At 37.1% G+C, this 23,862-nt stretch overlaps 1 protein-coding gene across 3 annotated transcripts in view; it reads right to left on the bottom strand.

Moving 5' to 3' along the window:
- Positions 1-23,836, bottom strand: part of HOOK3 (hook microtubule tethering protein 3) — a 55,003-nt gene extending 31,167 nt beyond the window's left edge. For 2 of the 3 annotated variants that reach the window (XM_039351002.1, XM_039351001.1), the window contains exons 1-5: positions 23,568-23,836; positions 13,973-14,058; positions 9,855-9,927; positions 6,469-6,519; positions 4,646-4,778 (exon numbers count right to left, since the gene is read on the bottom strand). In XM_039351002.1, coding sequence (XP_039206936.1) covers positions 4,646-4,778; positions 6,469-6,519; positions 9,855-9,927; positions 13,973-14,058; positions 23,568-23,624 — 400 coding nt within the window. In that variant the 5' untranslated portion in view covers positions 23,625-23,836. Of the gene's footprint in view, positions 1-4,645; positions 4,779-6,468; positions 6,520-8,570; positions 8,647-9,854; positions 9,928-13,972; positions 14,059-23,567 lie in introns of those variants that run through there. The other variant, XM_039351004.1, reaches the window with a different exon arrangement.
- Positions 23,837-23,862: the final 26 nt, after the last annotated feature.

Raw genomic sequence — 23,862 nt, forward strand, 5'->3', positions numbered from 1 at the left:
CAGGCAGTACTGTTTATTAATACACATATTTAACTTATATCTCATCTTTCTGCTTTGGCAAACAGAGTTAGTACAGAATACAATACAGCAATATTTTCTATGGCACAGACCAAATCAATATACTATGACAGCCTTTCAACTCTTTAGTCATCATTATGTATCCCACACCGCTACTGCATTTTACTTCCGCTTCATGACAATCAAAAGACCAGTAATTTGTGCGGAAATTAGCGAAAAGAATATGGAACACAGTCAAACAATGAAGCAATGAAACCTGGCTCTATAGCAGTAACTATAATAGGGAACTTGGAGTCCTAGTGGATAATCACTTAAATATGAGCCAGCAGTGTGCAGCAGCAGCAGCAAAAAAAAAAAAAAACCCAATACAATTCTAAGTTGCATTAACAGAGGTATAGAATCAAGATTACATGAAGTATTAATACTGCTTTATAAAGCCCTAGTAAGACCACACTTAGAATATTGCATTCAGTTTTGGTCACCATATTATAAAAAAAATGTTGAGATGCTGGAAAAAATGCAGACAAGACAACAAAGATGATTAGGGGGCTAGAGGATAAAACACATGAAAAACGGTTGCAGAATTGGGTTTGTCTAGTCCAGTGCTTCTCAATCTTTTTAGACCGGCGACCCCGGTCATGAGCAGGCGGCGCGCATGCGCGGCGGCGCCCCCTGCGCCGCCCCCTGCGCGGCGCGCATGCGCGGCGGCGGCAGCCCCTGCGCCGGCCCCTGCGTAGCGCGCATGCGCGGTGCCACCCCCTGTGCCGACTGAGAAAAATGGCAGATCGCGTTGTTTGGCGACCCCCGTGAAATGGTCGTTCGACCCCAAATGGGGTCGCGACCCACAGGTTGAGAACCGCTGGTCTAGTCTAGTAAAAAGAAGGACTAGGAGCAACATGATAGCATTGTTCCAATATTTGAGGGGCTGCCACAAAGAAGAGGGGTTAGCCTATTTTCTAAAGCACCAGAAGACACAATGGATGGAAACTAATCAAGGAGAGAAGCAACCTACAACTAAGGAGAAATTTCCTAACACTGAGAACAATCAACCAGTAGAACGGCTTGCCTTCAGAAGTTGTGGGTACCCCAACACTGGAGGTTTTTAAGAAGAGACTGGACAGCCACTTGTCTGGAATGGTATAGGATCTCCTGCTGGAGCAGGGGGTTGGACTAGAAGACCTCCAAGGTCTCTTCCAGCTCTGTTATTCTTTTATTCATATTATTTAGAGAAATGAAATGTAATAACAAATATTGATATCAAGCACAATAAACCAGTAAGGTCTGGCCATCTAGAAGCAGGAGAAAGATGTGCTCTCTTAAACCAATGCTATGAATCACTGAAAGATCAGTTTGAAATGATTCAGAAATACTTTGAATGTAGGCAAGCACAGCACTTCTCAAGTACTCATTACAGCAATCTGATCAAAAAGCTGCTGCTGCTTTAAGGATTCTCATGCAAATCGTAAAGCACCAATACTTTTTTTTCATGTTGGCTCACTACTGACTCATTCTGGGTCAAATAGAACAGGGCTTTTCAACAAGTGGTACACATACCACTGGTGGTACGTCGGCACCTGGCAGGTGGTATGCTTATAATGGGTTGAAAAACATTGTAAAAAAAAGTGTAAAAGAAAAGTGTAGCGTTGGGATGAACTGAAGTGGTGGCAACGCAGCACAGGCCTGTGGAAGAGTCAGCGGGAACCGCCTGAGTGCCCAGGATCCACGCCGGGCTCTAGCTGACTGGCATGTGGCTCCAGCTGACTGGCACTTCTGGAAGCTGTGCATAGCCTGGGGAAAGGAGTTAGTTGCAGACAAAAGAAGGGGGAGGGGGAGGGGGAGAGAGGACATGCCCATAGGGTGCTTACATCTGGCCCGGGGCCGCCCTGGAGATAGCAAGGGGCCAGCCCACCCCAGCCCCCAATCAAAGGAAAAACCCAAATCCAGCAGGCCAGAAGGCAGCCCAGCCACCACACCCCTCTGGTTCCTTCTCCTCATCCCCAGGGCACAGACGCAGTCGCTGCTCCTCACCATAGCTTGCAAGTATCTCTTTCTGCTTCGTCCTGCAAAGAGGCACTCACCCGGCTCTCCCACCCACCGCCATGCTGGCAGCCCTGACTAATGGCCGCATGCTCCAGCCTCACCCTGCCAAGGAAGAAGATGGCAGGCAAGACTACATCAGATTTGCAGCTTGTCAGGAGCGCTCAAAGGCTGCCCAACTTTACTCTGGAATTTCTGGGTTGGAAAGCGGAGGGGTAGAGCCATGTGTGCAGGTATGGTGGCACCTGGTGGAAATCCTCCTGCTCCCCGCCCCCACAGCTCTTGCCTGCCGCCATGCAAATAGGCCCATAGGGATCAGGAAGGCTCCGAAGGAGGTAGCTGTGGGGGGGGGGAAGCTGGAGGCTTTCCAGGTGCCACCATGCCTGCAAACGCAGTGCTGCCCCTCCACTTTCCAACCTCAAAATTCCGGAGTAAAGTTGGGCGGCCTTTGAGGGGCCCTGACAAGCTGCAAACCTGCTATGGTCTCAGTTGCCGCCCCCTTCCATGGCTGGGCGAGGCTGGAGCACATGGCCTTTAGTCAAGGCTGCCGGCATATCAGTGGGCAGGAGCGCTGGGTGAGCGCCGCTTTGCAGGATGAAGCAGACAGAGGTATTTGCAAGTCCTGCCCCAGCTATGGTGAGGAGCAGTGACTGTGTCTATGCCCAGGGGCTGAAAAGAAGGAACCGGAGGGGCACGGTGGCTGGGCTGCCTTTTGGCTCGCTGGATTCGGGGTTTTCCTTTGATTGGGGGCGTATGACCATGGCCAAAATACAAATCCCTCTCTAAGCAGGGATTGGGAGGCTGAAGGCCTCTATCTTTGTAGCCATGCAATCCTAAAATCCATGGGCTGCTACTGGAGAAGAGAATCAAAATAGGGCAAAACAAGCATAGTCCACCATGGTTTATTGATTGCAAAGTTTTCCTCAGGTTTTCCTATCCCTTACTGGGCTATTAAAATCACATTGGCAAGGTCTGTACTGAACACCTTGCTGCAAACTACTGAACCAGATTTTAGCCTAGCCCCTTGTGCAATCTCAGGCCACATTGTGGAGGTAAGAGGATATAGTAACAAGAAAGCTGCAAAACTGATTCATTGTTTATTCTAGCCTTTAGCAGCAATAACTACGTTCTTTGACGACTTTGCTAGCAACCTGCAGGCTGCGAACTTTCCTTTTCCCCTCGGAAAAAGAATTCAGAAGTGCTAGATGTATTTTTCCTGATAATTACAGTATACTTTGTTGATTTTTTAAGGAGCTTATGAGAAAAAGATGTGGCTGAAAACTAAAGGATGTATGGATTGAGTTGTGAGACAGGAAAGAGAAGTACATGGACTAATGCACTTCCAGTTGCTGACAGGTGCACCACTAATATTCTGACTTGACACCTGCATGTTCTCAGGGCCCAAAGATTATCTTCATTCCTCATAGGGCAGTATTGTGGATTAACTAAATTTTTCTGGGTTCTGATTTTAAGGTGAGTATCCTGAGCTATGGAGGCCTTTGATCTTCTTAAATACATAATAATAAAATAATGAGAACTAAAGGCTCAAAGGGAAGGCAGATTAGAAAGAACAAGACTTTTTAGGGTCTTCAATTCCCTTCCTGTTAAAGAGTTCCTTAATAAGGTTTGCTCTTCCTTTCTAACATCAATAAAAGTGGTTTTTCCAGAAAATATGTGAAGAGCTGTAATGAGTGATTTAACTATGTTTTCTTTTTAGCTATGTTTTAATTTATATATAATGTATGTTTAATTGACGAGGGCTTGGAGAGGTAGAAATGGCCAATATGGAGGCTGCACCTTGCCCTCCAGATCTCTATCTCCCCTGCAGATTTCTGGAGAGGAGGAGGGTGTGGCAAGGAAGCTGTGTGACGGAAGGCTACCCCAACAAGCCAGCAACCTTACCACACACGATTGGAAATGGGAATTCCCTTTCAAAAAGGGCCAGCCTCCCTTGTGCAGGTCCCAGGAGCGCTGCTCCCCTGCCGCCTCCTCTTGCTCTCCAGAGATCTGTCAAGACAGAAGTTGGACTAGGAGGAAACTGCTTCCTGCAAATGTCCTCCACCTCCATGGGCGCACACACACACACACACACACACACTTCAAGCTTGGAGACTTGTATCCACATCTAAGTTAGTAAATTGCCAATCATGCCTGGGCTTGAGGAGAAGGCCCTCTCCTTCCTCTGTAGATACTGGTAAAAGTCCCCAAACCTGGAATATGGTGTGTGTGTGTGTGTGCGCGCGCACACATGCGCTTGGTTGCTAGCAATTTGGGGAGGTGAGTTTGTGGGGTATTGAGTTAGCCAGTGCAACTTGTTCTGTTCCGACCCAGCTGACTTAAGTGAGTGGCGTCAAGCAGGCCACGCCCACCTGCTTGGCCACTGGTGGTACTCAAATATTGCCATATCCTAAAAGTAGTACAATCTCTGAAAAGGTTGAAAAGCCCTGAAATAGAAGACAAAGCTAATTGTCAATTTTCTTAACACTCATCAAAGAAACTGAAAAACAATGCCAATGATGTCTCTGTTAATGAAATAAAGGCTGTATATCTAGTTTGAATAATGTACCATTTTAATAAAATGCCAACTAACCTTGTTTTTGTTCACAGTTTACAGCACAGCCTAAAATAAGCTGAAGCATTCTTCCAAGCTCTGCTGCATCAGAGTGCTCCCCAATCAAATTAACATCAGGAAGGATAAAATCATTAATCTGTTGCCCCAAAATCTGTGCAAGGATAAAAAATATATTAACATATTTCCAGGTTTCAGGGCCAGAGTAAACAGAATTGCAGGATTAGGAACCTAATGAGAGAAAATGGTATTATTTATTCTGTAGAGTAACTACCAGCCAGATGCATAAATCATTCCTTCCTGAACACTGCAAATCCATTTTGCTAAGCAACTAACAGAGAGCTTTTGTTTCTGTGTCTCTGACATATCTATCTCCTTTTAATAAAATCTTCATCCCCACGCCAGACATCTAACTAAGCTCTCCAGCTGAGGAATTGAGTCAAAATGTTTGGGTTGTTCTTAAGTGGCTCAAATCTAGAAGTTAGCATATCTAGTGTTTCATGCTGTTGACTATTCATTGCATACAGTGCTTATTCAGACCCACTAATGTATAGAGGTTTAGCTGAGACACATTTTCTCAATGAGACTAAGCGCTATTGCACAAGAGTTGGCACTAACACCAAATCCTTTTACTTGTAATTTAAACAAGCAACATTCTTTAGATGTAAACCTGACTCAAATAATCTCTTAATATAAATACTAAAGTATTTTTCAAATATATACTATTTAGATAAAAAAAAGATCTTCTAGAACCACCTCTCCAAGAACTGTTAGTAGTTCCAACACCCAGGAAAAGTAATAAAGATAGGACATTTTGATTTAGAACAATTCATAGGGTTTTTCCTCTAAAACAGGGGTTTCAAACTGCCAGCCCGTGGGCCAGACGCATCACATGGAAGCCACGCCCACCCCATTGTCGGCAATGGCAATACTGGCCCAATACGTTGCACGATGTCACGTGATGTAGCGAGTTTGACATGCTTGCTCTAAAATAAACATCAGTGTAATGAAATATGATTTACTAAAAATATTTTACCAGAGTGCAAGAGTATATTTATTCTCTCATTCTTTTTATGAAATCAGAATGAAGTACCTAAGTATTTAAAGTGAAAAGCTTCCCAATGGAAGGATTCAGAATTTCATTGTTTTTTTTCCCATGACATAATATGGTTAACCAAAGCAATTTCTGTTGCATCAAACTTATCTCACTTTTTTTTTTAGGAGACAGGAAATTTTATTTCACCAACAAAACTACGTAGCCATTCTAGCCAATTAAAATTAAGGAGAGATCACTAAATAGAACTGTCGTATATTTACCATATTTGCCAAGTCAACTACTTTATATGAAGAATTCTATTAAACATTTTCCACACCATCTTCGTTAGACTGATAAAGTATATATCAAAGAATTCATCACCTTTCAAAATATGTTATAAACCATGTTACACATTTATAAAATATGGCAAATTTATTTATTTATTATATACCGCTTTAAGTGTGAGAATTCTCTAAGCGGTGTACACCAGTAAGCAATGTACATATATATTTACATTGCCCCCAACAATCTGGGTCCTCATTTTACCTACCCCGGAAGGATGGAAGGCTGAGTCAACCTTGAGCCGGTGAGATTTGAACCGCTGACCTGCGGTCAGCTAAAGTGGCCTGCAGTACTGCACCCTAACTGCTGCGCCAACCACAGAGGAGGAGAAATTACTCTTTTAAATATATTTTAAATATAGGCAAGATATTTTTTAAAGAAGATCAAAAATCTTTGAAACAATTATAGTAAACTAATCTACATATTATATCAAAGAACAGAATATATTACATATAAGAGTTCTTACTTCATGGTTGTAATCCAAAATTCCTTTTAAAATTTTCTTCAGATTGCTCACCTTAGAGTAAAAGAAAAACAATTATTTTAAAAAAAGAATTACCCTAAATTACAATTAAAACTGAGGCTTATAAGAATTCATTATAACTTAAAGCAGAAGGGTTTTTTTTTGTTTTTTTGGGGGGGGCAAGGGGGGATTTGCCAAAAAAGCCAATAACAAAAATCACAAAATTATTATTCCATACTTTTCTGATTTCTAGATTCTGTTTAGTCACAAGAACAGAAAAAAAATTATCACATAAAATAGTGATTTTTTTATATCTCTGAATTTGGATTCATATTCCCATACAATTATTTTATAAAATAATTATTCAAATCAAAACATTTTATTTTGAATATCCCTATGCATACAAAATATATAAAGGCAAAAATTAAAACCATGTATTTCCTGAGATTAGCATAATTTCCAAAATAGCCTCAACTATAGAACAGTAGTTGTTTCTGATGGTGGGAGAGAGTCGTATTTTTAGGCTATTAGAAAGCTATTAGATGTGCCTGAAAAGATTATTTCATTTAGGTTTTCTTCTTTCCATTTTTTAAATGTTTCAGACCATCCTGAACAAATCCATGAAATTTTATGGTTTTTATAACTTGAAAACAAGAGAAGGTATTAGTACCTTTTGCTTCCAATTTTTAAACATTTCTCATTATAGATTAGAACCTACATATGAATTCCTCCTCAGATTTTTATAAAAAAGTAATTCCAAGTAGGACATTTTTGGCAAAGTGTCAAGACCAATGAAAGGGAATTCAGTATTGTTACAGCAATCGAGCAACTGAAGGAAGCAAACTTTCTGCATAAACATGAGAGAGTTCAAGCAAGTTCTTTTTATCCTAAACAAAAGAAAAATATGGTGCCAACTTAGGATGTGGTCTTGAGTCCCAAATAATAATAAAAAGTCCAATGCCACCCTGATATTGGATTGAAAGCAATAAAATGAAGAATTCAAATTAAATAATATTTTTGTTGCTCCCTGGAGTTTCACTACAATACACATATCTTAGGTCTGTAATGTTAATTATTCTTGCAAATATTGCATCCTTCAAAATCCTTTAAATCAAAGCTTAATTTCATTACTATTCAGTTAACTTTTAGACTGACCATTTGTGTTTTGTGTGTAAGTTCTACAAGCCACCTAGAATCCTGGTTTCAAGTGATAGGTAAATCCCATAAATAAGTAAGCAAACAAGCAAACTTTGCAATGAAACAATTATGTTCTGCTCTTCTACGCTGGGGCTTCCCGCCCCAGGGGGAAAAAAATCAGCAAATTCTTTGTTGTAGAAAATAAATAGACAAATGCATAAATAAGAAGCAAAACAACACAGTCTAAAAATAATCACTTCTCAGGTAGCCTTCAATTAAATTCAGATGTCTTTGGGTCACCCAACAGCAATATTGGTTGTATAATTCTATGTCTATCTAATAAGAAAATGCCACATTTAGATCACTATTTGGTTTCATAACAAGCTGAAAGGTGTTAGTACAGCTGAAGAAGAATGTGTCAGCTTGTCTCAACCATATAATTATTGTTGTTTGGGCCATGTTTCACAATGATTCTTAATTAAATATTGTTTCTAAAGACTTAAATGCATTAGCAGTGCTAATAATTTTACGTGTCTTAATCTGATGGAAAGAGTACGGGCTTTAATCTTTCTGTTAGTTTTCTCCATTTTTATCGTCAAATGTGGTACGAATATTTCATCATTTCCTACTGGTACAAGACAACCTTAACTTTCCCCAGAATTTGATTTTGTGTCTGAGAAAGGACTTAAATGTTATTACATGGAAACAAGAACCATCAAGAAATTTAAATCAATCATGAATCATCACAAAACCAGATTAAACAAAAAAAAAGTAATTTATGTGTACGATGATCTGCTATGGCTAAAGATCTGCCAAGAAGCAATTAAGCGAAGATTCAGCAAAAGCTTTTCAGAATTTAAAATCAATAAAGACGGAGTACTGAATGCAAATGTGCAGCACTCCCTTCCCATTGCATGATTTTCACTAGTCAAGAGGAGTCTGGGACTTGAGAGAAGCTCCCATTTTACCTCCACATCTGCAGGTAAGACTGAAAAAGACTTCAGTGGGAAGCAATTTTTGGCTTTTGCCTTCTGCAAAACTGTACTGCAAACATAAAAAGGAATAATTTAACATTTCAACCTATGCTAGAGACCTTGGTCAACAACAAATATCCTGTCATTAATGTTTCTTCTATAGTTAGGCAATTTATTTCAAATTCAAATTGGGTCTTCTGACAGAATAAAACAAGCCCTATTTGATAAGGTATCCCTATCTGCCTTCTCACGGACAAATATGGTTGACCAACTACGTAAATATTTTATTTTTATCTTGGGACACCAGGCTTGAAAAAGACAGTTGATGATAGAATAAATTTATTTAAGGAACAAAATGCCTCTGAAAATCAATTCTGTAGGCTTGTGGAATAGGGCAGGATATAAATTATATAAATACATAAAATATATTAAAATATGCTCCATTTGAAATTTTCAAATAATGGTATTACATGGGGCAACTATGTTATCAGAAGCCTCCATAAGGGCTATTGATTGGGGCAGGACGAGTTATATCGATTATCGCCCTTCCTTCTTTTATGTAGTTTCCTTCTTCATATAAAGGTCCCCAGAGGGATTAATAAATAAAACTACTAATACCTTATATTTACAAGTGAAGATTTTGCATAATTAAATTAGAGTTTATCAAAGTTGTCAGGCGCGAACAACCATATCCATATGTGTAGACTATAAACTAGTTACTTTATTGCTGAAGCCTATTTCACAGCAAATTTCTCAGATTGGCAGTTTGCCCCTGGGAAAGAATAGATAAGTTTCAACAGCAACCTTGCCCTCTTGTGTCTACTTAACAATTCCAGACTGCTCCCCTGCTTGACCCCACTTCCTGACTGGGACAGTCTCTCTCTGACAATGTGAAGTCATTTAAATCCTTGCTTCAGCATAATTGATGTCTTATATCTCATTTTTTCCAATTCATTTTAATTGGATACCAGTATTCCATAGTCCCATCCAGACTAGATAAAGCAGAATGAACTGGGTTAAAATCCAACAAGGAAAAAATATTTCTGTAAGAAAATGTTATACACACGACATGAAGTAGCATGGGTTTAAACTAGAAGCCTCAAATAATCGACAATAAGAGTTATTAATATTTAATAATTTTTAGAATTGAATAGACATGTTACTGTTTTTTTAATAGGGTCCTAACTTGAATCTTGCAGAATTGTATTAAAACAAACACAGCTGTAAGTTGACCCCCCCCCCAAAAAAACCAATATAATAGTTAAGCAATAAAAATACCTTCAATCTCCAATTGTCTCCTACTTCTCTTTTTATTCTATTTAGCCAATTTTCATCAAAATATGTTGGATCTCTGAAAAAATAAAAGCAGAATAAAGCCAGGTTATGTTTAATAAATTCACCAAAGAAAGAAAAACAATTATATCTGAAGAACTAGACGTAATGGACCACTACATATATCTTGGCCAACGTGTTAAATGTGGTTGGCAGGCATTTGGCAAGCTAAACATAATTTTCAAGAACAACCTCTCCCTATGCCTAAAGAGAAAAGTTTTTTATCCGTATGTACTACCTGCTCTAACATATGTCAGTGAAACATGGAAACTAACTTCATAATTGATGAAAAAGTTACGAGTGCACAAAGAGCCATTGAAAGATATATGCTCGGCATTACACAACAAGATAAAAAGACCTGCACATGGATTAGAGAACAAACAAAAGTATATTATGTCATCAAGAAAGTAAAAGAATTGAAATGGAAATGGGCTGGTCACATAGCAAGAAGAATGGATGGCAAGTGGACCAGGGCAGTCATAGAATGGATCCTACTTGATTAAAAGCATCCACGAAAGAGATCTAAAACAAGATGGATCGATAACATCAGCAAGTATTGTGGGCCCAATTGGCAAAAGAAAGCTCAGGACTGTATTAGTTGGAAATATGCCGAAGAGGCCTTTATCCTGTAGTGGGTAGACAATCGCTAAAATGATAATGATAATGTATGTATGTATGTATGTATGTATGTATTATATAACATCACCTCTGCTTACACAAAATTACAAGTTTATCAACTAAAAGTCCTATAGTGCTGATATTTAAAAAAATGGCTTTTACACTATAGTCTATGTCAATCAAGGTTATTTGGAGAAGGTTTCCAGAAATCTGAATAGCAATTACTTAAAACATATTTTCATACAACATGAAGCACAAAATAATCACATTAAATATAACTGTTTACATTTTATTATTATCCCATCTTTTTTACATTCCAAAATCTTGATAAATTAAGATTATTTTTCTTTTCTATATTAACTTTTACTATATAAATTGTTTACAGAGTTATAGTTATTTAAGTCCTACCTGTAATCTTATTCCTATCTAGCTACCGTACTTTCCGGCGTATAAGACGACTTTCACAAGCTTTAACATTGGCGCCGAAGTCGGGGGTCGTCTTATACGCCGAGTCATCTTATATGCCGGAAATAACAGTAGTTTCTGGCGTATAAGACGACTTTCTAGGCATGTGACTCGGCGCCGAAGATGGGGGTCGTCTTATATGCCGGGTCACCTTATACGCCGGAATATACGGTAGCTATTCAAGTTATACTCAACGTTTAATAGATAATATCAAACTATAAACTTCCAATCAAAATCTATTTATTATGCCCTTGCAGAATCCATATAATAAATCACCAGAAGCACTATCTGTAATTCTGAAAATTATTTATTTATAAAAGTTTATATTTAACAAAAGCATAAATCAGATTTCACAATTTTCCATAAATCATAGTTCACCAAAACCAGAGCAATTACTTTTAATTGATGTTTTTATACACAAACATAAAATAACATTTCCAGATGTGAGAAAATGTGATACATCACTCTGTAAATTTAATATTTGGATTTTTCAGTGATTTATTCAAGAAGAGTAATTGACCATACTTTAGCAAATTATTTTTAAACTGTTATCAATAAACTCCACTGCTGAGTTATTATTAATTGGATGATAGTAAAATATAACAAGTTCCTTATTATATAATTTAGCAGTACATTTCATTTCCTTATTATATAATTTATCCTAACATGACACACCTTTTTACAAAATAAGGAACATCCTTTACTCACATCTAAGGTCTACTTTTAGTATATAGAAAGACTCATACACCCCACCTCAAGCTTGTTTTTGAATAAGTCATTTCTCTGACTGAAAAGTGGGGAAACCAGTTTAGCTATTCATATAGAAGTGTTCCAAGCTATCTTTTCTGAAAATAGGTTCTTATAGATCAAAGGATCCTATTTATATCATTATGCCTTGGCACACAATTTAAGAATTGCTGATTTGGCACATTTTTTTGGTATGCCTTGCTACATCTGCAAAAGCTGTTTTATTCTACTATTTGATTAACAAGTTGAAATGTTAGTTCTAGAAGTTTTTACATTCAGTTTCCACACAAACACACATATTTAAATGCATATTTAGAAAAACACATTTCACTGCGCTCACATTTCACCATAAGATAGGAAATGAAACTTCCCTTAACACGTGATCCTTTAATCAATATTCCTAGCAGAGGTAGACCACGACTATATTCCACTAATGAACATAATCCAGCTCTCATAGAATTTGATATAACAAAGATTATTAATGTTGGTCACCTTAAGATTTTGTCTATTGCAATGGCTGGGGTCATGTATGCTAAACCACGAGCTAACCTATTATACTACATAATAAACAATGTATAACAAAATCTGCTCTGCCTGACTTACCATAGTTAAAATCTCTTATGAATTGCTTAGAAAACTGATATCTTACCTTCTTCAACTCAAGACCCTAGGAAACATCCCTTTTCAAATATATATTCTGCCTATTCCTTGCTCATCTCATCTACTTAAGATAACTTTGATAATAATTGCTAAATTAGTGGTTTTACCTCTACTTCCCAGTGTACTGCTGTTTGCTGATCAGAAGAAAGAAAACTGTCAGTCAAAATCATCCAATTTCAGGAACATGAAATCTAATAATGTATCCTTTTTTTCTTATGCCTCACTGTTCCTGTAATTCCTAGCTATCTCTGGGTTCAGCTAATAGCAGGTGATGCTGTTACATATATCTAATGGATTAGTTTCTCTCAGTATGTAAGTTTACTTTCTTCAACTTTATGCTGTACCTGTGCAGCCCATTATTTTCTTTGCTACTGTTATCTTCTATTAAGTAAAATTTTAAGTTAAATAAAAGTTGTACAGGTTAGGATTATCCAACACAGATTAGAGCCTTACATGAAAAGATGCCAGATGTTCAAGCTGGCTTCAGAAAAAGCCAAGGAACATGAGACATTAGTGCTGATGCGTGCTGGGTAACTGAGAAAGCCAAATAATACTAACAAGATGTCAGTATGTATTCATTGTTTATTGAAAGCTTTCAATTGCATTACTTATGTAGAATGTGCTTGGAAAAATAGAAATCTCAGAACATCTTGTCATTCTCTATAGACAGGCCAGAAAGCCAATTAGGACAGAATATGGTGAAAAGGACAAAGAGAAAAGGCTGTATACAGTCCCCTTATTTATTCAATCTATATATGGAATCTCTGTCTCTGTCTATCTATTTCAGCAACAGAGTCAAAAGCATATTTTACACTGTCTCCAACATACAAAATCAAAACCAATACTACTCTGAAAAATAGCAGTATAGATATTTTATCAAACAAATATTCACTGGCAATGTTTTGCTATTTCCCAATTATAGCATAATTTAGTGAACATGCAAATCTATTTTTATTGTTCAATATGTATTTTTTTCCATCTCTTGCATTTTCCATCTTAGAATATGGGTTTTGGGTTCCTCTTTTTTTAATGGAAGCTACTATACAAGACATATTTATTCCTTTGCATATAAATTTGTCACTATTTTAAATAATTTACTTAACACTGAATTAACTGAAAATGTTGTATTGGGTAACCAAATGTAAAAAAATGTCCTCCCAGTAAAGGAAACTTTGATGGAACCAAGTTCAATATTATATTCTCAGGAGATCCAAAACAATCCTGTCATTTTGTGGAAATGACTAACCTTCTTTCACATTAATACAGTAATTCAGCAAATATAAATCTTTTTACAACTGTCTCATAAAAGTTTGATCTTAATGTAAATTTCTTCCTAAATTACATTTCTCTTATCTACATATTTGTATTTTCTATGCTTACAAAAAGTTTGAGATCTTACCTTAACTAGCTTGTTCATGAATTCAATGAATTCAATTCTTACTGTCTTAAAAACTCATTGCCCACTAGCAAGAAAACTAGAAGTAATAAAATGAAATAGAAAACTGACACTTGTTTTCTGATGCAGAAAACTGAATATGAATAAACCATTTATTTACAAAAAAAAATCATCTTACATTTTTTGAAGTACTTGAGCCATCACAACTCCATTTGTTAAATCTTCTACAGTCTGGCATGGTGCTTCAACATTAAATGTCTGGATCTGAAGAGAAAGAAAGTTATATTTAGTCAAGCTATCTCAAATTCATTATACCAGCATATCAAACGATTTCAGAAGTTGTACAAAGCTACAAAGTTGTACAAAGAACTGCTGAAAGAACTGACCAAAGTAAACAAGTTAAACCAAAGAAATAAATACAAGGTCTTGATTATTACTGACATTATAAATAATGAATGGGTGAATTTATTTCTGTAAACTTGAAAAACTTTATTTTAGCATCACATCTGTAATAAAGCCATTCTTTCTTTGTTGTTTAATTAGCTTTAATGGATTAAATATAGTATAATATGTGTAAAAGCAACATGTAAAAATATTTATTCATACACTGCTTCCAAAAATCACTAATACCTGAATAAGGTATACAAAAATCATGATTAATTATAAATCTTCCGTAAGAAATAAAGCTCGGTTCAAAGGAGACATTTTAAAATATATCCTTTGTCTATTTGAATCAAAGGTATCTTCATCTTTTTGCCAAATCTTTTGCTATAAGGATTTCACCAGGATTGTATCTGCTCAGAAATTACTAAAGTGTTAATTGATTCTTTCCCAAAGAAAGAAAATCACAAATATCTACATAACAATAAAGCAGTAGTTGCATGTAATAGTTTAATTTTTTTTTCAAAAGCAACATGGAGTTTGACCTCTCTTATCTTAAAAAAAAAAAAAAACAGGGGAGGAGGACAATGGAGAACAAACTGCTTTCCTCTTACCCCATTCTATGCCAAAAAGAGAAAAGCATTCTACAAAATGGTCTGGAAGAAAGTGAAAGAAGCTAAAAATCAATGGAAGCATATTTAGCTACCCCTCCAAAGATGAACATTTGTGAAAGCCCCATCCTCCATTTTACTAGATTTTACAGCAAGGAATATTTTTTGCCATTCAATTTGTTCCTAATTCTATTCTTGATCCCAAACTACAAAGGAAGAAGAAGCAATTGGAATATTTAAAAGAGATTCTACTTCCTTTTATTAAGCAGAGGTTAAAGAATCTATCCACTAACTAATAAAAATGGAGGCATTGCAACATCATTGATTTGTTCCTCAATAACTCCTGACTATTATAAAACTGAGTATAAAACAGAAAAAAGTTAATAAAAATTGACATTATTAATGATTTTAAGCCAGTCATTTTCTCTTAGCCCAACCTATTTCACAGTGTTGTTATTATAGGAAAATAGGAAGCGTGAATATTACATATAGAGACTTGAGTTGTAAAAAATTAAGGTGAGATAAAGTTAATAAATAAGCAAACAAATGATCAGATATTGCAGCTAGGCTTATCTTACAACTATCTATCCAGTTGACTAAAGTTCAAGAGACTAGAGAAATAATCTAGTTGAGAACAAGTCTGATGTAGAATTGCGAAAAATAGTGAACTCGTGTTATGATGAAATCAACACACATCCACTAAATGGAAGAGGGTATAAACCTGGCAAGGTGTACAGTAGTGCTTAAAAGTTAACATTTTGAATGTTCAATACTTCTACATAAATATGACCTAAAACACTATCAGTTCTCCACACGTCCTAAAACTAGATAAAGAAAACACAATCAAACAATCAAAAATATTATATGTTCATTTATTCATTGAGGAAAATTATCCAAAGCTACGTACTTATGTCTAGTAAATGTATATAAGCCTTTTGTTGTTGTTGTTATTAATTGCGAAGTCGTGTCCGACCCATCGCGACCCCATGGACAATGTTCCTCCAGGTCTTCCTGTCCTCTACCATCTTCTGGAGTCCATTTAAGTTCACACCTACTGCTTCAGTGACTCCATCCAGCCATCTCATTCTCTGTCGTCCCCTTCTTCTATTGCCCTCAATCTTTCCCAGCATTAGGCCCTTCTCCAGTGAGTCCTTCCTTCTCATTAGGTGGCCAAAGTATTTGAGTTTCAACTTCAGGATCTGGCCTTCTAAAGAGCAGTCGGGATTGATCTCTTCTAGGACTGACCGGTTTGAACGCCTTGCAGTCCAAGGGACTCGCAAGAGTCTTCTCCAGCACCATAGTTCAAAGGCCTCAATTCTTTGGCGCTCAGCCTTTCTTATGGTCCAACTTTCACAGCCATACATTGAAACTGGGAAAACCATGGCCTGGACTATACGCACTTTTGTTGGCAGGGTGATGTCTCTGCTTTTTAGTATGCTGTCTAGATTTGCCATAGCTTTCCTCCCCAGGAGCGTCTTTTAATTTCTTGGCTGCAGTCCCCACCTGAGGTGATCTTGGAGCCCAGAAAAATAAAATCTGTCACTACCTCCATTATATAAGCCTTTGCTTTCAAGTAATTGATGTGTATCCCCCTGGGGCAGCAATAACTGCTATGTTTCTGATAACTGTTGATCAATCCTGCACATTACTTTTAAGGAATTTTAGCTCATTCCTCTTTAGAGAAAATTTCAACTCGGGGATGTTGACAGGCTTCCTTGTGTGGAAAACAGTTCATGTTAGATTACATTTATGCAGAAATACTGAAAATTCCAAAGGGCTCACAAACATTTAAGAACCTCAGTATTGTGTATGTGTAGCTGTATGTTATAAACGCAACATAAGAACAAAAATTTGATTACAGCCCTGAGCCATAATTTCACTGACTTCCATATTTTATTAAAAAAATATTCAAAATATCTATATAGAGAATCTGTATGGGCCTAAAAATAAATGATTTAATTTAATTCCCAAAAGAATTAAATATCAATATTAAGACATATTTTTATAGATTACAAGTCCTCAACCTACAACCACAATTGAGCCCAAAATTTATGTGGCTAAGTGAAACATTTGTTAAGTGAGTTTTGCCCCATTTTACGACTTTTCATGCACAGTTGTTAAGTGAATCACTGCAGTTATAAAGTTAGTGATACAGTTGTTAAGTTAACCTGGTTTCCCCATTGACTTTGCTTGTCAGAAGGTGGCATAAGGTGATCACATGAAGCCAAGACACTGCAAGCATCCTAAATATAAACCATTTTTCAAGCATCCAAATTTGATGACTTGACCATGTGGATGATGCAACTGTTGTAAATGTGAAAAATAGTCATAACTCATTTTTTTTCAGTGCCATTGTAAGTACAAATGATCACTAAATGAACTGTTGTAAGTTGAGGACTACCTGTACTTATTTTTTGTCAAATTATGAAATTTAAACATATGTGGATCAAAATACCGTAACCATACCTCTAACAATTCTGAATTGCTAATAGTATATACAATTTCACGAAAATATTTAGACAGCCCTAGTCTAATTTTATGTTTCAAGGAATTCTTAAGTGAGGAAAAGCTGACACAACCTGCGTGTGGTACTTAATTAAACAGGAGATCTTTCTGAAAATTTGAATATGCTTCACATATACAATTGTTCTCACCACATACCACTGAAAATAATTTCCTTTTAATAGAAACAGAAATATATTTGTTTAATGCACATAAAAGTATGAAGAGTGATATGTTTGTAAATTTACTTAAAAGGCAATGTTTCCATATCGAGATTTCCCACCCCTGGAGACCAAAAATATTCAATCAAAATTCTTAAAAAGAAAACAGGAAGTTAACACCCTGAAAAAAGGAGAAACATTTTTAGCCTGCTTATGTTCACTTAAAATGCTAATGGTTTTATTTAGAAATGTTTTAACAGAACAAGCTTGTTGTCCTACTGGTCATTTAATCCATTCTAACCAGTTTTTGCAATGTTCACAAACAGGTTAGGACACTTGGGTGGACATGAGAAGTTTTCTGACATCTCAACTGCAAATTTAATATACTTTGTAGCACCTAGCTAACCTTGATACATGTCAAATTCTAAACAAGATCAGTCTTGCTTATTAATGGATAGCAGAATTATTTCTGAATCTCATGATTGTAAGTTAGACTGGTAAGTCAAACAAACAAACAAAAATCTCCTAGAAGAAAGTAAATGTCAAAGCACTTCTATAATACTGCCAAAAAAATTGCATCATGCAATAACTGTACCATGAGTCAATCTTAGCTTAGGGTTTCTTAATTAAAATAAGCTTTGGTTAACTTTGCAGACTAATCCTCCTGTGATTAATTATAATTACTTTTGAATAAAGATTCTGAAGTTATTTTTTATTGTAAATATCAAAATCAAGCAAAACTATTACAAAATAGGATAGGTGTTCGTTGCTGCTGCATAATACTTGGACTTAGCAAAATTTTATTTATTAATTTTATTTATTAATTTTATTTATTAATTTTATTGTTGTTAGCTGCCTTAAAATCAAAGGAGTAAAATTGTTCATTATTTATATACTAACATTTTCCACAACACCAATATTAGCAACAAAGCCTTTCAGACATCATATTTGTAGTGCAATAACACATGTTTTATCTGATCAGAAATGAGTTGAATGGTTTATACTTCTTTCCTCTTCAGTCCACCTCTTGTGTAGTCTCTCTTAATTCCTCGGCACAATAAATTCAATTTTTTTGTGGAATCTGAACTAAAAAACTCAAAGTTTAAAACTTATTCAGTACATTTCCTAGTTTGGTCAATGAAACATAGAATTCCCAAATTAAAACAGAAAAAAGAGAGTGTACAGGATCCATTCTTAATCCAATAAATCAGGAATTTTCAAGCTTTTTCAGACTATGGAATTTGTTCCCTAAAAAAAATTCCCAGAAAAGGCAAACCTCTAGGCAAAGGCAAACTGGATCCATTCCAGTCTTTTTTTTACCTTTAGTCTTTCCCAGAACCCTGTCATGTACTAGAATTTGTACTAGATGTACTAGAATTTTTTTTTTTACATTTGAATTGGACTTCTGTTTCTTGTTACTGTGGTGTACAAATGGCTCTTTTAGGCTGTTACCATGCTAAAAGTCAACTTTCAAAAGTATACTGTTTCACTGCAAAAGTACTACTGTATGAAAAAGAATGCACAAAAGGTTGCAGATAATGTTAACTCTGTGTATCTGCTTCTTTGTGTCCCAGGCCATAATGCCAAACACAAGTGTATCAGTAAAATAATAAAAAATATTGTAAACCATTGAGTTCTGAACTGTATTTGAAGATTAAAGGACATGACAAAGATAAATAGCTCAAGTTTATAAATATATTGATCAGACCGTTGTTTTTTAATTTTAATTGCTACCAGCAAATTATTTCTGCAGTTGGTGCTATTTTTTATATTACATACTGTATGTTACTGTAAATTATTTTTTTATATTTTTGCTAAACCATTTAGAAATCAGCATGGATTTTCTCAATATTTTTATTTCTATCCTCCTCTCTTGGATATGTTTTTAAACATAATACAATTTCTGCAGTTAAAATTAATACATATAACCACAACAAGAGAAATCTGAAAATATCTTCCAAACATTATGCTACAGTTAAATTTATTACAGTGCCCAACTATGTAAGATTTCAATTCTGGGTCAAATAATGTCACATTATAACAATATTGCCTGAGAATTTGTGATGATTACCTATTATACATTATTTCAGATTAGCAATCCCTTTCATGAGCAATATCAAAACCAATCAAAATAATTGATTGATTTTACACATGACAACTTTATGAAATTTCTAGGCTATTATAGGGAAGTACTTGAAAATCTGATTTATTTGAATGCTTAGCTTCACTGCAGAATTTACATTATATACCTTTTTCCAAACCTGGATAACCAAAGAGTCTATTCATAATAATGGTTAAAGCTGTAGTGGAACCTGAGGAATGTTTTGGTGTCTGAATTAAGCTCTTCAGAGGAACCATAAGAAAGTTGTCTCAAAGGTGCTTTTTCACTGGACTTTCTTGTTTTTCTTTGAAGACATTTCACTTCTCATCCAAGAAGCTTCTTTAGCTCTGACTGAATGGTGGGGAATAGAAGGATTTATACTCCTTGCATACAGCTGGTCATAAATCCTTCCATTCCCCACCATCCAGTCAGAGTTGAAGAAGCTTCTCGAGTGAGAAGTGAAACATCTTCAAAGAAAAACAGGGAAATCCAGTTGCCTCATGAAAAAGCACCTTTGGGATCACTATGACCTGGATGACTGAGAATCTCCATAGACATAAGAAATGTGATAACAGTTTGGCTCTCACTATATAAAGTAGAATGAAAAGGTTTAATACTATTTTCACCCTATCTATAATGTAGTAACTTTTTATTTTAATTAAATTATAAGCAGGTTTAATTAATAATTACTACCTTCATTTTTTTCTTCTTAAAATTTTTGGTTTTAAGAAACAGGAAAAAAAAACAGTGGCCCATAAGAGAGACATTTTATCTACAAAGGCTGACTTTCAGGGCAGATTTCAAAAAGCTGGGATGGGGAGGGAGCTTCCATCTAGTGTTCCTTGATCTCCCAGCAGTTTTCAGTACTGAATATTGTTGACTCCTTTTAGTCCAGCTACACGAGTTAGCAATGGGAGGCACAATGCTTCAGTGATTCACCTCCTTCCTTAGCAGTCGTTTCCAGTTGGTGTTTGCAGTGGGGGGGAAGAAATCATGTCCATGGTGCCTCATGTGTGGGGTATGTCTGCCCTCTACTCTCTCCTATTCATAAAATCTACATGAAATCACTGGGTCAGTTCATCTGCTAGTTCAAAGTAATTATTCCTATGCTGATGAAACCCAACATTACATCTTCATCCTGTGAAGCTGTCAATATACTGACCAGACCTTGGAAGCTGTTCAGGTCTAGACAGGACAGAACAGACTTTGGCTGAATCCTACAAAACTGATTGACTGTTGCTGTTTGGATCCCCTGGGTTGTGGATGTTAAGACTGGTGTGCAACTTGGGGGTCCTTCTGGCTTCGCAGCTATGGCTTAGAGCTGCTGGCAGTAATGACCAGGAGGGCCTTTTCACAGGTTCGTTTTGTGCACCGGTTGCGCCCTTGCCTCAATCAAGAGGCCTTTCAGACAGTGATTCGTGCCTTGATCATCTCTTAATTGGATTACTGCAATGCACTCTACATGGGGCTGCCCTTGAAGATTACTCCTGGTGACTACAATTGGCAGCAGCATAAGCAGTCACATAAGTAAGCACATAAGAAAGTAGTTTTCAGTCTCCTTTATTTCCCAATAAAATTATTATTAATTTATTTTCCAATAAAAACTAATAAAAGTCATTGGAGAAATTCTAAAATAATTTAGTGAATTATATTCTAAACTATATACCCTAATCAATGTTTTATAAACTTTTTTCTCTAGGGACCTCTCCCCACTTTTAAGAATTGTGGTGGATTCCAAAAATCTTTTGTTTGTTTAGGTTATATTTATCTATATTTACTGTATTAAAAATGATCATTGATACATTTGCTGCTACTACAGCTTTTCACAATTGTTTGATGGGATTTTTAACACATCATTTTTCAACATAGTTGTTGATCTTGCAGACCCTTAAGATGGTCTTGGGGACCCAAGGAGTTCTCAGACTGCACTTTGAGAAATACTGCCCCCAATGCCTATAACTTCATATAATTATAAAATAATTAGTAATGTTTCATGCCACATGAAATAAAGTACTATGGAGTAATTACCGATAGAATCCAGGAGAAGACATTCCTATGAATATTTTAAATCAATAATGCTTCAATACTGAATTGTCCACTTCCAGAAGCATTTGATGCTTTTGTCAACATAATGAATGCAGCATGGTGTGGTTGGAATGCAAGCTCTCCTCTTTCATATATATATACAGATACAAAAGAAATGGGGCTTGCCAACATCACAGTATACTACTTTCATTCCTCCTCACTCGCCCTCTCTGTAGTTTGGGTGTAAATTTTTATTAAAGTCCAGATGAAATCTGAAGAGTGTCTATTTCTAAAAATATGTTTTTCTTCATAAATTTAATCAAGAGCAGATCATGCTTAAATTTGCAAATGCCATGTAAATGAAGATTCAATCATCCAGGCCAAAAGTATCTTAAAAGGTTAAATCGTGGCAAGTTTATTAAAGTTTTTCATTTTGGGGAGAAACTCCCGGCAGTATGTATGGCAGCAGCTGTTTTTTTCCAATGACTGACTCTCTGTCTAGCCAAATTTTCATTTTCATTGAAGAAGTTACTTGGATGAGTAATGAAATGTCTCAGTTTTTAATAAGCTTCTGTCCAGTTGCCATGATTTAACCTTTTAAGATAGATTTGCAAATGGCAGTCAATTATGCAGTCTCGCTTGCTCTACCAATTTATACTCCAGTGTGCTAAACTGAAGTGATGGAATATTTTCTTTGTAAAAGAGCCCTAACGCTTCTTTTGGGAGGATTAGGACAATCACAAATAACTGCATTTTTAATATGGATTCATGTGTGGCAAGAATGTAAACATTTTGAATGCCCACACACCTAGCTGAATGCGCACAGACTGGTTTGGATACAACACTGAAATATTATGCATGTTGGGACTCATCTTCTCTTTCCATGGTACCTTACAACATACAGAGAAACACCCAATACATCTTCAATATAAAACTGCATCTTTGTACATCAACAAACAAGCAGTCCTGTAGAAATAACTCCTCTTTCCCACTAGAAATACCTGCGCAATACCTATACATGAAAGGAATGCAAGAGACCAATTCAGAATGCAATCACAACAGGATGTGGTAACAAACCACTATGGCCAGCTTGAGGGAGAAAGCAAATTAAGTATGGATATACCAACTAGATAACATTTCAATATTCTTGGCTGGACAGATTCTAAATAATATTCAAATACAGATATTCGCCACTATTTCAAAGATTCTACATAATCTCGGTAGGCATAAAAATATTGATCCTTTGTGCCCAAAGAGCAACAGTCTTAAAAAACAAGCATCTCAGGGTTGACTCTGCCTTCCGTCCTTCCGAGGTCAGTAAAACGAGGACCCAGATTGTTTGGGGGGCAATAGGCTGACTCTGTAAACCACTTAGAGAGGGCTGTAAAGCCCTGTGAAGCAGTATATAAGTGCTATTGCTATCTCTGTCCTTTCTTTCCAGGACTGTCCAGTAGTGAACTAGCCCAAACAGTCAACTTTTACAAACAACGGAGGAAGGAAGTCCCTAAAGCATTATAAAGATATGAAATGCATTTCAAGGAAGGCAGAGGGGGGAAAAAAATGAAGGGATGAAAAGACAGCTATTTTAGCTCAGCTCGGTAAAGCAGCATTCCCGCCGACGCCGCCAAGAACAAAAAGAAAGCTACGTGGAGTCTTTCGCCTACAATGCAACACAACCGACCCCTGGTCAGACCTTCAATGAGAACCCTCTGCAGCCCCCACCCTGATTCTCGGGCCAACGTTAACATTCCGTGTCTGACGTTCACACGCGCGCGCACACACACACCTCCTGCATTTCAGGCAAACATTTTAAAGCACAACTTCGGAAAGACAACAACTACGCCCGGCTACTTCGAGACCGGCTCGCGGCGGTGACAGGAACGAAGCGGGGGGAAAAGGCACGCAAGGCCGGGCCGAACCGGACCGGGCCGGGTCGGTGGAGCTGCTGACGACAACGGCGGCATTGCTCAGCCGGGGCCTTTCGTCACTCACCCAAGTGAGCAAGCTCTCCCCGAGCTCGGCCCGCTCCAGAGTCTCGACGTTGAACATGATTCAGGGCGGGCGGGCGGCGGGATTTCCCCCTTCCAGCGGTGGGCAGCCGAGCTTTAACAGGCGCCTTTCGGTGACACCTCCGCCTTCTCGCCGTCGCGTTTCTTTCTTCTCCTCCCCAACCCAAGCCGGCACACAGCCGCGCCGGGCCGGGCAGGGCAGCTGTAACGCAGACACGTCACCGAGGTCCCTTCGGGATCCGCCCGCTCCGTCGGCCCCGGCCCGCACCGCGCATGCG

This window comes from Crotalus tigris, unplaced genomic scaffold (assembly GCF_016545835.1).
Source record: "Crotalus tigris isolate CLP2741 ecotype Arizona unplaced genomic scaffold, ASM1654583v1 scf7180000018368.3068619, whole genome shotgun sequence".
Lineage (NCBI taxonomy): Eukaryota > Metazoa > Chordata > Lepidosauria > Squamata > Viperidae > Crotalus > Crotalus tigris.